Source organism: Melospiza georgiana, chromosome 2 (assembly GCF_028018845.1).
Source record: "Melospiza georgiana isolate bMelGeo1 chromosome 2, bMelGeo1.pri, whole genome shotgun sequence".
Taxonomy (NCBI): Eukaryota; Metazoa; Chordata; class Aves; order Passeriformes; family Passerellidae; genus Melospiza; species Melospiza georgiana.
This window is the reverse complement of record NC_080431.1, coordinates 62568114-62582986: the sequence shown is the minus strand read 5'-3', so window position 1 is coordinate 62582986 and position 14873 is coordinate 62568114. Positions and strand designations below refer to the sequence as shown.

The following is a 14873-nucleotide window of genomic DNA, read 5'->3' as shown; positions in this document are numbered from 1 at the left end:
TCTTACTTCCAATCCTGATAGTAACAGATGGCACTCTGTACAATGTTACCATTTTACTGCTTTTTAAGTGAAAGATTAGCTTTGTTATTTTGAGTAAACTCTCTTTAGGTTAGCATTGACTGGACACGTTAAGAAAGAAACCCAAACATAATATTCCACATTTAATCCTCCTCAGCTTTACTAGTTTATAGGAAACTATATGTTTCCTGTATCCATGGAAGAAACATACAGCATTCCAAGTTCTGTTTTCACATGGTTGATCTAGGACAAAAAGCTTTCTTTTAGGCTTGCTGATTCCAGTAGCAACTGTAATTAATTACGGTTCTGAAAAAATAAATAAATAAAAATGGAGAAAACAAACATGAAATCAGTGACAAAGGAAGTATTTTTATATTTTTCCCTGTCTCTTGCTGTTTGGTATAATAGGCCGAAAATTCAGCTATTCTGTTTATTGGCAGAGATTTTAGTGATACAGCTGGGATTCATATGTTCCATATTAGCTGAGTTACTGCTGTTTAACTGCCTTGGATTAACAGAAACTTAACTTGCTTTTAAGGACCACACCTTTGCATATACTGCCATTATAATGTAATATTGATTAATTAAGGGAAGAATTCGTATTTAGGCTTACTGCTCAAAATTATGCAGCAGACAGTTTGATATTTTGGGCAATTCTCCTTCAACATTAGCACATTTTCAGAATATGCTAGAACTAAGACTTAAAAAAGGAAATCAACTTCTTAAATAAAATACAGATAATATGCACATGCTTTCCACAATCAGAAAACCGTGTGCACCTCCTCCCTCCTTTCTGAATGTATCCCATCCAGTTCACAGTGTTTAATTGCATATTTAAATTGAATCATGTAATCATCTAATAGATGTAAGTAAGTACAAGTTTAAATTTAAAATGCAACTCCTTGCTTTACTGAAGTGGGACCATTAAGTCTGTGAAAAGAAAGAGTTTATGAAAATGCATACATGTCTGAGTAACACTGAAAGCAATGCCCAACGGGCCACTTCTACAATAGCAATCCACTTTTGAAATGTTGGTCTCTGCAGGGAAGATCACTATCATTATAATTAGAGCTAGACTACAATGGACTGCTCAGAGTAGCTATTCCAAAAAGTTCTTTGAAGGTGAAGATGAGTGGTAGACATTCTCAGGAATAGAAAATTGCTTTCTCAAGTGAAAAAAAATCAACAAAATGAATTTTAAATAGCTAGATGGCTAAAAAAAATTCAGTTTTGCTATCCCTATTTAAAATGAAATCACTGCATTTCCAGTTTGAATATTGCTGGTGGACGTTAAAGAAATATATAATTTATATTTTCCTAGAATATGTAATATGTAACCATACTTGAAAATAGATGTATTTTGTTAGCAAATGAACAGAGACAAAAACATAGAATCTTCATGTCCTGTGCTCTTTTTCTTTTTTGCCCTTCAAAATTGATAATTCTTTTTTCTGCAAATTATGAAGGCCTAATTGCTAAGAACTGTTTAGTGCTCTTATGTACATTAATACAAATAGATGTATTGATATGAAAAATATTTGAAGATGTTCAGATCACTTTTTTTATTGTCTTGTTTTTAAATACTTTTCCAGTCTGTCTTTAACCTTCTAAAGACTAGATCAGGCAGTTAACTAAAACTGAAAACCTGATACCAAAGCACAGTCTGATCTTCACACCAAAACCAGCACACCTAGCTATATAGACAGGTTTTTACATATATTTACTGCTTCTCACAAAAATCCTGGAACTTCATGCAGAAATTTTTTCAGTCTGCGTAAACTATAAACTGTAAACTACAGCTGCAAGAATCCTAGAAACTGAGTGAAAAGTTTTTTCTGTGGAAGATTGAGGTGCTCCTGCCAAGAGCATTCAAGTAATGACAAATTATTATGACACTTATTGCATTTTCTTTAAAAGTAATATTGGAGATTTGGAAAAGAGGCCATAGCATTTAGCTCTGACTGAGAATGGAGCATGGCTCTGTCTTGTCTGCATGCTCTCTCCAAGGATTTATACAAACTGAGGAGGTTCCCCTGAGCCTTCTTGAGCTTGAGCCATCCCAGCTCTCTCAAACTGATCATAAGAGAGAGACTCTTCAGTTCCTCAGTCATTTTTGTGGCTCTCTGTTGTACTTTCCCCAGTTGCTTCACTGTGTGCGATTAGGCAAGTTGAAAGCATGTAAAAATGATCTGCTGTGAATTTACTCTTCAGATTTTGATGTGGCAGTGGAATATAATAGTACAAATTGAAGGTAAATGAAAATATTTAAGCAGATGAGAATGCAGTGATACTTGTTTATCTTCATGCTGAAATCAGGAAATAAGCAACTAAACTAACTTTCTTCTGTATAATGGCCATGATCTGATCTCTCCACTTTTTTATATTACCCTATTTACTAGCAACTACATGATACTGTAAGCTGCAGAAACTGTTTTTATTTAATTCATTTTTTGGGTTATTTCTTTAATTTTATGGATTCTTTATTTCATGGAATAGCGTTTTCCTTTGGCATTAAGTGCTTTAAAGTCATAGAATTAAGTCAATTTTCCAAAATGCCTAGGTTTTGTCAATCCCTATATAACAAAGCAATGAAGTATCACAAACACTGTGGTACCCATGTTTGATGTGTGTAGAGGAAATACCATTACTATTCCAGAAAATTATTCCTTAGTAATACAGTTCCACTGATTGCACTAGCTAAGCTAGGATGTTCTTTCCTGCCATCATGAAATTGCAGTAATGATATTGAACAATTGTATTTATGTACAATTTGATTAGAGGTTTTAATATACTCTGGCAGATATTTATCTCACAATTTAAACTTATGACTGCATGGACCATTTCTTAGGATATTATAGTCTCTAGGTTTAGGTTTTTACCAAATATCTTCTGGGGTAAATAGGCACGGTAATTTATTTTTAAAAGGTAGTAAAATATGGTTTGTGGTTTCTTAAAATTTTGCTGTCATAGAAGTTATTTATGTTTTATTTTTTTTTTCTTATTGAATTTAGGAAGACTTCACAGTAGATTGAAATAGATGGGCTGTCAAAATTCATAGATTGTTTAAAAAATAATTTAATATTAAAATACAAAAGACAGTTTCAACACTTGTAGTTAAAGTTTTGATCCTTTAAAAATATTTTTCACCTTCCACCTAAAGGTGAAAACATTTGTAGCTGGAAACATTGCTTAAGTCTTCACTAATTTGGGTATAAAGTTAATCTGTTGAATGTTGACTAGAGGTATTATGTAGTATTAAAAAAAAAATCACTGAAGAAAAAGAGTTTGCAGAGTTGAAATCTTGGGTTTGATCTTGGAAATTACCATGGTGTGATGACATATGCAACAAAGTAGGATGATAATTTTGACGACATTTGAACTTCTGTGGGTGTCTCAGTGCCCAGAAAGTTTCCTTATTAAGGGAAGTTCATGTATTTGTGCCTCCCTCTAGTGGATCACTCTCTCGGCTCTGCCCTAGGAAATGTTCTCCATATTAAATTCATGTGGCATTAAACATTCAAATGTCCTTGTTTTCATAGGGAGGATCTGATTCCCATTCTCATGGACATTCTGAATGTGTTGGTGTGCATCTCCACTCATTATGGCACATTTTGTAATATATCTTTTCTAAGACTCCTTTTCATACTGAAGGTGCTGATGATCATATCTATCTACATGCGCAACTAATGTTGCATATAGAAATACATTTTCTTTTTTTGAAAAACATTCTCTTTTTTTTCTATGCCAGAAATTTCTTCTGTTTCCCAGACTTTCATTTACATGACTATATTCTGGAAACGTCTGCAGTTTGGCTTAATCATTATTTAATTATATTTCAGGTACTACCAAGGTAAATCTTGTGAAGATTCCTTCAACTGCTTCCAGCCCTCGAGACACTGCTCTGGCAGCTGTTATCTGCAGTGCGCTTGCAACAGTGCTCTTGGCTCTTCTCATCCTTTGTGTTATCTATTGCAAGAGGCAGTTCATGGAGAAGAAACCAAGCTGTGAGTTTCCAGTTTTTACCCTTTCTTGGTAATACTTATGGAGTGGTATTAGTTTGGCAGATCCCTCTCTAGGTAAAGAAATGAAATGTCTACATCATTTCAGCAAGTTTAGATTGAGATGGTGAATACAGCAGAGCCCAGGACTCCATCCAAGTTTGCCAACTTGAAAGTTGCAGCTGCTACTGAGAAAATGCTGTGTAAATGCCCAGAAATACTCCAATTACATCAGCCCCATGCCATACTCTGCTAGAGGCTGCACAGATACATTTGGACTAGTCATGATCCAAGATGGGACCTTACGGAGTTGCAATGTCAATGTGGAAATACCAGTTTGGAAGATCTGTGCATCAAATACTATTGTGAAACACGGATTAGGTCATCAAGATAATGAATGTGGCCAGTGTAGATGAGAGATTTGTCCTTAACAATTTTGGTTTTATGGGCATATTCAAGATTAATTAAATGCATGAGACAGATCTGTAAATTTCTTTTAAATCCCTAACAGCTTATCAATGTAATTTTTTTATAATAAATATTTTTCTGCCTCTTAATTTAAATTAAGAAAGAAAAAAGTGAAAAGCACTCTAGTTCCCATTTATAGTTTTATAAAACTTTTATTAAAATATGTTTATAGCATCTAATGAACCCTGGATGCCAAACAAGAATACTATCTTGGTTAAGTTGATGTTGCTGCTGCCCTCAGCACAAGCAGAAATGTACAGAGATTTTCACAGGCATTGTAAGAATTATTCCTAACCTAGAATTTGCTTTACCCATGAGTTTTGAGAAATTCTGACACAGTGAACTCAGACATCATTTAGTGAAGTGCAGTAACTTGTTTGCCTTGGCCTACAATTATAGAGATTAAAGGTAGTCTGCTGTTAGTATAAAGCTCTTTAAGATAATATAAACAAAATCCCACTGGCTGAAAGCTGACTCTGGAAAATTTCAGATGGGAATCACTGAGAATCATTAAACACTGCAGAAATGTAACAGTGAATAAGATATACTCTCAAATCATCCAAATGAGAGCAGATGTCTTCCTAGAAGAGGCTGCAGTTGAACCAGCTGTTCTAGGCTTTGTTGCAAAGTCTGTGGTTTACATTATTGGAAGCCACATGGTCACTGTGGGTCTTTCAGCTGGAAAATGTATGAACATACTTTATAGCATGACATTACACATTTTATAAAGATAGAGGGCTCTGAGCAGGAAAAAGGGTAACACTTACTGACATGGACTTTTATTCACTTTGTTCAAAGGGTCTCTGAGATCACAAGACATTCACTACAATGGCTCTGAATTATCATGTTTTGATAGACCACGGCTAAGTGAATATGACCACAGAACATGCTGCCAGTGCCAAAGAAGTGCATCACAGACATGTGGTATGTTATGTCTGCTGAAAGGTGACTTTATTTTATCTAACACTTGAGTTGTGGCAATTCACCTGCAGAGCTAACACTGTCAAACTAACCTTTGTCAGAGGCTAATTTCTTAATAAGCAGAAAAGATTTTTAAGTAGCTATTTGGGTTTTTTTTTTTTTTTGTTTCTTCCTGTATTCATTTCAGTGACTTCACTTGAAAAAAATTAAAATGTCTATCTCATTTATTCCTGATAAAAATAGCACTGCATATGGCTTTGAGACTTAAATTAGTGTGAAGGATTTACCAGAGAGTATCTAAGAATGTGGTATGAATGCTAAACGTGGACAACAACGTGGACAGTTCAAATCCTTGTCATTTTGTGAAGTCTTATCAGAACAGATGCAGTTATGACATTAGGAAATAAGAAGAAGAAATAATAAGACAATAAGAAATAATAAGAATAATTAAGAAATACATAATTTAACACAAAAGCACAGGATTAAATATCGTCCTGATAGCTTTACTCAGAAAGCTTCCACTTATGTATATTCAACTGAGAAGAAGAAAATTAATTTAAAAAATAGGTACTCATGACTGGCTTCTATGTTACTACTAGAGGAAGGACTTGGCTTTTATAGATATTTCAATTCTAAAGGAATAAAGATTTTTTTTTAATGTTTTTACAGAAAGAAATCTCTTGCTGAATTTCCTCAATTCATGTATTATAATGTAACTGACAAACTAATACTCAAGTTTGAAAAAGATCGGAGACTAAGTTTATACAGAGTTTTAACACTATTAAAATTAATTTTCATTCCTCAGGACCAGTTCACTTGATTCCCTCACTGTGCTGTGATGAAACCTGTAGCATGGAGCACAGCAGTCACAGTTGTGCTTTCCACTCACAGACCACACTCAATGAAAGGTAACTTAGTTTTACAAATATGTATTAAACATGGAGCATTTTTATGCAGTCAAATCAATATTTATACAGAGACCACAGCTGCTTGAAGTGGAAGAGGGATTTTGATGAGCTGTACCCATATCATCCCATGTTGTGCAAGAATAGGTTTATGGTGACAAAATTAAGTATTACTTAGTAAATGCTGACTTGATCCATGGTTTCTCTGAAGAAGTGGCTTCTCTCACAAGCAGATAATGTTCCTTCTAGTCTGTGGCACCTTATAGGCTTTAGCCACCTCCTCTTCTGCTAATGGTTAGCAAGTTGCTGCATAAACTCATAAATTTGAGGGGATTAAGGTACAGTTCACAAGTGGCATGGAGATTATTTTTAAGGAACTCTTTAGGACTGCAGGATTTGAAGTATCTATTATTTCTGAATTTCTAGCAGGTTTTAGCTTTTATTTTCTCCCAATCAGCTGAGTATAAGTATAGTAGTAGTTATTTTTACAGCAGAGCCACAAGCTAAATAAATAAAATTTATGGTGTCCTTCAGAGTTTCCTGGTTACAGATTTTAATACAGGATGTATTTATTTCTTTTAGCTAGAATGATTTTCCATATAAGGTTTAAATTGGTCTTCAGCTGTTTTGTTCTTATGGCCACATGTTACTAAAAATGTAGAGGCGGCTTCTTCATAAGTATTGTTTGTGCAAGGTGACTTAGCGACATAAGTACAAATATCTAAGTTCTCTATAACAACTTGTTTAAATACCAACAAGCTTGAGTCATCCTTGTATACCACCAAAGCTGACAAATTGAGAGTTGTGTACTTTTTGAGGAATCTTTTGGTTAAGGCTTTAAAAATAACTGTAATATCCATGCTATGTGGACATCAAAGATCCTGTGGTTCCTTCCAGTAGAAATGGAGATTGTGCCAATTTCCTTTGCCAGAATAATGTATTTCCTTCAATTGTGGTGCAATGTCCTGACTTTTGGCCTCATCTCTGAAAATGCTTTGTGTGTGTATTAAAGCTATTAAAGTGTCATGTTTTGGAAATGAGTAAAGCTATTTAAAAACTGTTCTAGGTGTGTTAATATGGGACGAGTTTTGTCATACTGCATATTAACATAGCCCTTGCATTTTTAAAAATCTGCAGACAGTTTTTGGAAATAAAACATTGTTGTAACTTCCTGGCTTTGTTAATACTTTTTTTGGTGTATATATAGTGAAAAACACTACTGGATTTTCAACAGTGTTTGGCACATGTCACTATTATCATGCACTTTAAATACGCTTGAGGTAGATAATACTGTTTCCACTTATACTTTCTTCTATTTTCCATAAAAAGAAAATAATGCTTGCTCTTCTTTAACATTATGTCCTTTACACGTAAAAGAGAATAGAAGAAAAACTTTTCGCATTTTGAAGGCTAGACAGAACAAACTGAAAAATCTAAAGTGTATACGTTTTCAGGTTTAAAGCAAATACAGTTTCAAGAAGCCTTGTTGCCTATTCCATTCTCCCATTCTGAAGCAACTTTACTTCTTTTGCTTCCATTAGATATTTGTCTGTCTACAATTAGGGGAATTAAAAAACCAAACCAACCAAACCCCCTCAGTGTTGAAGATTCTAGACTCTGCCCAACCATCTTTGTTGCTGCATTTTAAGCCTGTTACATCTTGTCTTAATACTCCCATATCCATGCACTGAGAAAAAAAAAGTTCTTCTTTGTGACAGTGTTTATACCTGAACACTACTATATTATTTTTTGTCATATTTCTGACCCTAAACAGCTCCAACTGTAGTTCACGTTTTGTGGAATCCTGGATTCACCATCCAGAGTATTGGTCACCAGAGCTTTTGTCATTTCCTGCCAAGGAACAGACTGTATTCCTTCTCCATAGAATTACTTTGTACAGGATGTCTTTAGAGTATTCATATAACCCTGTTAAACCGTCTTGAAATACCTATTACAAATGATCAGTAATTAAAATACTGATAATATTTTCTGGAATGGTTTGTAAGTCATGTGCCTTTTATCCTTCTGCAGAGCTGCTGATTCTGTTGGAGAAATGATTCCTGCTTTCCTTGGTTCTCTTTCACACTCTGCCTGTGGAGACATTCCAGATGCTTGGCCTCTTATGCAAAACTCAGCTTGTTGTGACAGCATTTCTATCTGTGAATCATATTCAGAACTGGCTGGAGGATCTGCAAAATCCTGCAGCCCTGAGACTGAAAATGCAGCCGCCGTTGAATTGGATAATAAACAGGAACCAAGTGAAGTACTTCTTCCAGCTAAGTCTCTTGATGGAAATGTTGCAAAGTCCTTTGAAATCTCCGAACATAGAACATGCACAGAAGTTTCATCACTTCAGAACTCGGTGACTGCTGAAAGCCAGCCAAAGACAAAGTGTAATGGAACAACAAATGACTCTACGGACTGATAAAGAGGTAAAAAACATAACTACAAAGAAATGAGAATAAGTGCTCCAGGCATGTAGAGCTAGATAAATACAGAATTGTAGAAGTTCTAGGATTATATTTCTCCATAGGTTACACCTAGCTATTGCTGAAATAAATTAAACCTCTACAAGAGATCCAGCAGTTTCACATTTTTAAATAATTAACTAAATTTGAAAGGTGTAATTACACAAACTGTGGTGTTGAAATATTATTCAGAATACAGGGGTAAGTCTGTACATCAGTCAGCTTTTATCAAGGATTTTTTTCATTAAATTTTAAGAGAAAAATTCAGTTTAATAGCCTTGTGACCAAATCATCGTGTGAGGCTAGCCTTTGTTTATGAGTGAGAACTGAGGAATTGGCTTTGCTTATTGCAAACAAAGCATAAAAGACATACAAGTGTTCATTTAAAATATTTACAAAGCCTTTCTGTGGAGTTACTGCAGTAGTACTAGAAACACATGGGAATCTCAAATGCCTTATAATGCCATTTATATTCCCGTGTCATCAGTTAAAATGTAAATTAGTCCATAAATTGCAACTTCATGTATAAAAGCTCAGAGAAAATGCAGGTCTGAGGTTAAAATGCAAAGAGGTGATAAACAATTGTCTCAACTATGTAACAATGGAACTGTTGCAAAAAGTCACATTGCTGCTGCTTCATCCGTATATCTTTTTTAATATTACCTGTGCTCCGTACTTTTAGAATTGAATTTTCTACTTTTGGAAGTAATCTGGGGCCTCAAATAACTGATCTGTGAAATTTATATTGAGCATGCACAAAAATAAAACATAATCCCAAATTATGGCCTGTGTTCTGATGGCAAGTGGTGTTGTTACTCCAGGCCTATGCAGGTTGTGGCTGAAAAGGAGAAAGTCTTCTGTGCATGAACTCAGAGGCAGGAACACAAGAAGTTGCCACTAATATTAATAATGCACCAAATTTAATTAAGAAAATTATGCTATCTGTAATTACCAGCATTTTGGGCCATCTACAGAAGTGAAACTGCATTCCTTTGATCCTCTTCCATTTGGTTTGCACTAACACTTTTATGTTATTCCTAAATTTGAAGTAGAAAGTAATTAGTATTTAGCAAGAACCACACATATTCTGAAAGCATATAAGTGCAGTAGTTTCTTTGTTACTCCTTAATTGTTTAGGTGACATTGTCAAGAGGAGAAAAGGGAAGGGAACTGCTAAATCTAGAATGGCTTTGCCATTGACTTCAGTGGAACTTGTAACCTGAAAATCTGCTGTGTCACTGACAGCATCAGCCTTATCCAGGTGGCACATCTTTCTCTCAATGTATTATTTACAGTGTAAAGTTTTGTCTGTAACAATGCTGGGCACTGCCTGCTTCATTTTGGTGTGTGCCCAATATTGTTTGGTGACAGCTGTACCCTTGTAGCTGTGTGTAGGAGGGGACAGTGACATGGATACAACCTCAGATCTCAGCACTGCTAGTTCCTAGCAGTTCCTGATGTTTTAAGGGAATACATTTCCATATTAACAAGATTTTTAAAATCAGAAATTTGTGGGTGTTTTCCCACCAAACCATGCATCAACTTCAGAGGCATGCAGTTAATATTATTTAAGAATTTTCTTAGATCAAAAGAACCACAGGATTTCAAAATATGATTACAAAAATTAGCTTTTATTTCACTATACTTGTTACGGTGTATGAACTGTAAATTTTCTTACTGATTTCTATGTGTATGGAGACAGCTTTTCTAGCATCTCAAAATCCTGTATGCTTTGATAGTTTTCTGCTGTCCTCTATTACTACTGAGATTTGTGTATCCTTTTGAATAATCAAGGTCTTCAGGAGGGTTAATTTTTTCTTCATTCTTTTTCCTATAATAGACCCTACTGATTAATTTTTTTAATTTCTCCCCATTCGGACTCTACAGTGCATCATTATGTGTGCATTTTTGGCAGAGGAATTTCAGTAGTGTTCACAGGACAAGACCAGGACTAGGCTTACTTGAGATGTACTTTCAGGATGAACACTGGCCAGCTGTACAACTCCAAGACAATTAGTTCATCTCCATCTATAGCATTTTTTCCCATCTGCTCTTTTTCTTTCATGTCTTTTTGAAATATTTTGAGGCAAGGATGGTCTTTGTACTGCCTGATGTATTACAGTCTTTCATAGGTCAATATTTTATTATTATATTTCAAAAGAACAACACAAAATCAGAACATAGCATATCTTATATATGTACACACAATTCTAAGCTTTTTAATGTGGGTTTTAATACAGGTTTAATCTTCAGGTTTAGGTGAATTTTACAGCAAGCAGTAAGTATACCTCTACTCTTTTAGTGTTTAGTCAAACACAGAAGTGCATACAGGTTTCTAATGGGTTTATGTAACCACTCTTCTTTCACTTTGTTTTAGGGACTGGAGCTGTTTCTCAGCACTAAAGCTGAATGCTTCCCTTACACTCCCCTGCTGATTCTCATCAAACATAGTCAGGTCTTCAGTGTTGCATGGTTTCCAATCCAGCTGGAAAAAAATGGCATCATTTCACACCTTCTGAGCAGTTGTGTCTGAGCTGTAACAGCTGTGAAGTTAAACTTCAAGGAGCATCCTGTGAGGACCCTGAAAGTGGATTTATGACCTTTCCAATCTATTTCTATTTCCTCAGAGTCTCAAAAGGTCTAATGGAGTAAGCTTAATAGTATATGTAAATAAAGTAAGAAATAAAAATACTTCAGTGTTTAGGGGGGGTCTCAGATATGGCTACAGGTGTCAGAAGATGTGGGACAATATGGTGCCAGTTACTCTGCCTGCAGATTTGTGCATGCTTTAGGATTTTTTTTTCTGCTGGTTCTGATTTTAAATAGTATTCCTGCTATTGAAGGACATAAAATTTGTAAAAATAAATCCATTTCTGTTTATAAAAGGATCACCTATTAATAAACTGAAGCTTTTATTATGTATTACACTATAGTCAATAAGCTAGTTTGGGGAGTTAGAGAATTAGCATGTTACAGTATGTGTGGTTGAAGTCCCCTCCATCCAATTATATTACATTTTTGGGAGGTGGCATTGTTCTGTTAAGTGTAGCAGGAGATTAGCTTTAAAGTAGATTTAGTTTAATGAAGGTCAGACATATAGATAAGGACATTGTGTTTAATTAGTAGTCTCAGTATTGGAATACAGCACTTCTTGTTATAGCATATAATTTTGAATGTCGAAATAATTGTAATCAATGGTCAGATCAAAATGTCAGACTATAGCAGGTGTGCCATGAAAGTATTTATACAGTGAGACTGTTACAAAGATTTTTTTATTCGTGCATTATTTTTAAGGGTCAATCTCTGTGGTGAACTCATTCATTCATTTAGAAGTCACTTTCATTCAAGACCCTCTGTCCTTCTCACTGTAGTACTGCCTCAAATTCAAATTTTGCACACAAAACATAAGAAGCATAAAAAGCAAAGTGGTTTGCTTTATCACATCCCTTAATATCATTTTTTTCAGCCATTTTCAACCCTAAAATAGTTTTTGCTTCTGTGAATAATGTCAGTAACCTCCACTGATTCATGACACTCAACAGGCTCACACTTGTCTGTGATGAACTCTAGCAATTATTCCTTAAAGTACCCAATGTGCCTTGACTAAAGCAAAGCAATCAGCAAAACAGATGCCAACAAATTGGCAAGAAATATTACTCATCTTTCCACACATGGTTTGTGTGGCAATGGAAATGTTGAGACAGCATTCAGAATCCATTATGGAAAAAGACTTCTGCTTTGAAGCACACAGAGGAAGGTTGGACCTGCACAAAAATATCTAAAAACAGTACAGGCAGCCATGGCAGAGAGATGCTCCAGCTCTTCACGACTGACATTATTCCTTAGTGCAAAAGCCACGAATAATACTTCCCAAATTCAAACCAATGTGAACAAGTTACCCAAGTGATTTTCTGGCTGTTGTTGGGTTTGGTGTTTGAAGTAATAGATACCACCTTTTGGTCACTGATGGAATAATAAGCAGTTCTACAGTACAATTACTCAGATAAATACTTTCACATATATATTTATATATGAGTAGTTTTCAATAATTTCTTTGTATACTTTCATACATTTAAGAAGTTACAAAACATTATTTTTCACTACATGTGCATGAAGAGATGTGTGCTTCTTTGTATATACTTTGTAAATAGAAAAAAATCCAATGTGCATTTCAGTATATGGCAAAATATTTCCAGAACATACAGAGATTTAACTTTTCACTAATAACAGTTCTTGCAAAAGCAATGTTCAAAAATTTTGCCAGCATCTGCCGCAGTATGTTTTCCCATTGGAATTTAAAATTTGTATAATTGTTCTTATCCAGCAACCCTAGAAAAAGATACTCTTCTTTTTTTTTTTTTTTTTAAAGAGTGAAAGCTTGAGAGAAAATTGGGAGGAAAAAATTAAGAGAGTGTTTTTTAGATATATGTGTATATTTTGTATATACTTTTTTCCTTAATTTAACCAAATTGGTCTTTTGTATATTGCCTGTGGCAAGCAATGTTGTACATGCCAATAGAAAACATCCACTATCACTGCATTTAGACTGCCCACATGTCATGTCTAGGGACTTACAGTGCTGTTTTAAATACTCCTTTAACAAATGTAAATTAAAACCTTGTATAAATTGTTTTGTAATACTTTTTCTACTTGTGAATAAAATGTTACATGAACCAGTCTTGGTTTGTTTACCTCAAATTAATAATAGCTTTCTGTACAAATTTAGTGATGAATTCTTCTAGTTCTTTTAGAATTCCATAATGGGGTAATTACATTAAGGTTATGGTAGAATTTGGTGTGTCTTTGTCTTGAGATGTTTGCAGTTGAGCAGTAACATCATTCTTCAAGCAGAAGGATCCTGAAGAAGCAGAAAATTAATATCAATGCTTAAAATCATAGTGTTTCCAAACTGTTTAAAAATTCTGCTTCTCAAGAAAGGGGGAGGGAAAAGAGGTGGGGGGGAAAGTCAAATTGCTTTCTTTACAGTGTCTTAGAAAAGAGAACCTGGTGCTCCACACCACTAGGTTGTTTCAGACAAGACAGATAAGCAAATAATGAGAGGAGCTATATTTTTGGAGCCATGGCCCAAATTTAAATTAATGAGAAAGGAATGGCACAGTCTGACAAGAATAGAAGACTGAGAAGAAAGAGTAATTTGATAATTGCATAAAATTGGTCCTTATGATAAAGCCATAAGTGGTGACTGGAAACTGAATCCAGATAGGGATTGCAGATAACATAAAGCCAGGGTGCTTGTCTGGAGTGTGTGATTTTTGGGGGGAAAGTTGGGGGGAGACTCAAAAGCTGCTCTGTCCCTGTCTCTGGTTTAGTTGAGCAAATTCCACATTGATTCTTTTCAGTGTAATGCTGTTATTTCTACATTCTTTGAAGTACATAATTCAGAGCTTAACTGGGGATCCCCTGCCCAGAAAAGCAAGGACTCCTCATCCTCCTGTGTCCATGTGCTGCACTCCTGAGCAGTCTTCTACTTGTTTTCTGCTCTGACTGCCACATGGCCAGCCCACCTGAGTGTCCTTGGAGTTTATATGGAGATCTGCAAGTCTGCACAGCAGCACATGGCGTGTTTGGGAGGTCACCTTGTGCCAACACAGGGATCTTCATAACCCTCAGCACTGCCAGGGTTGCAATGGAGTGCCCCTGACAACAATTTTTTAAAATAAAATCAATAAACAGGAATTGAAAAACAGACATTTACTCTATCTGGAAACAAAGCACAACTCAGAAGACATGACATACATAACCACAAAATTTGCACAGACGTTTGCTCACACCAATTACTATATAAATGTCATTAACCAGGCTGCAATTTCCCATCCAAGATTTTCAGAAGGTCTAGAAAAAAAGCCACCCACCCCAAAATCTTTTCCTTGCTTGCATTCCTATTCATACAACAGTATTTCCTGCCTTTTCTACAAGGTAGACCGAGCCCTTAATCCAGTCCTCCCTATCCTACCAGGAGTTTGAGATCACATGGCTTTTCCCTTTGTTCTGGGCTCTTTGAGGGCCTTTGGTTTGCATTCCTGTGAAGTCCCTCCAAGCAACAACCTCCATGCATTAAATTAATCCTCTCACTG

General features: G+C 35.3%; 1 protein-coding gene across 4 annotated transcripts in view; it reads left to right on the top strand.

The window, feature by feature from the left end:
• The window catches only part of TNFRSF19 (TNF receptor superfamily member 19), a 57526-nt gene extending 44070 nt beyond the window's left edge, over positions 1-13456 (top strand). For all 4 annotated transcript variants that reach the window (XM_058018473.1, XM_058018474.1, XM_058018475.1 and 1 more), the window contains 5 exons: positions 3858-4022; positions 5283-5408; positions 6211-6313; positions 8342-8742; positions 11156-13456. In XM_058018473.1, the coding sequence (XP_057874456.1) occupies positions 3858-4022; positions 5283-5408; positions 6211-6313; positions 8342-8735 (788 nt within the window). In that variant the 3' untranslated portion in view covers positions 8736-8742; positions 11156-13456. The remainder of the gene's footprint in view (positions 1-3857; positions 4023-5282; positions 5409-6210; positions 6314-8341; positions 8743-11155) is intronic.
• The last annotated feature ends 1417 nt before the right edge of the window (positions 13457-14873 follow it).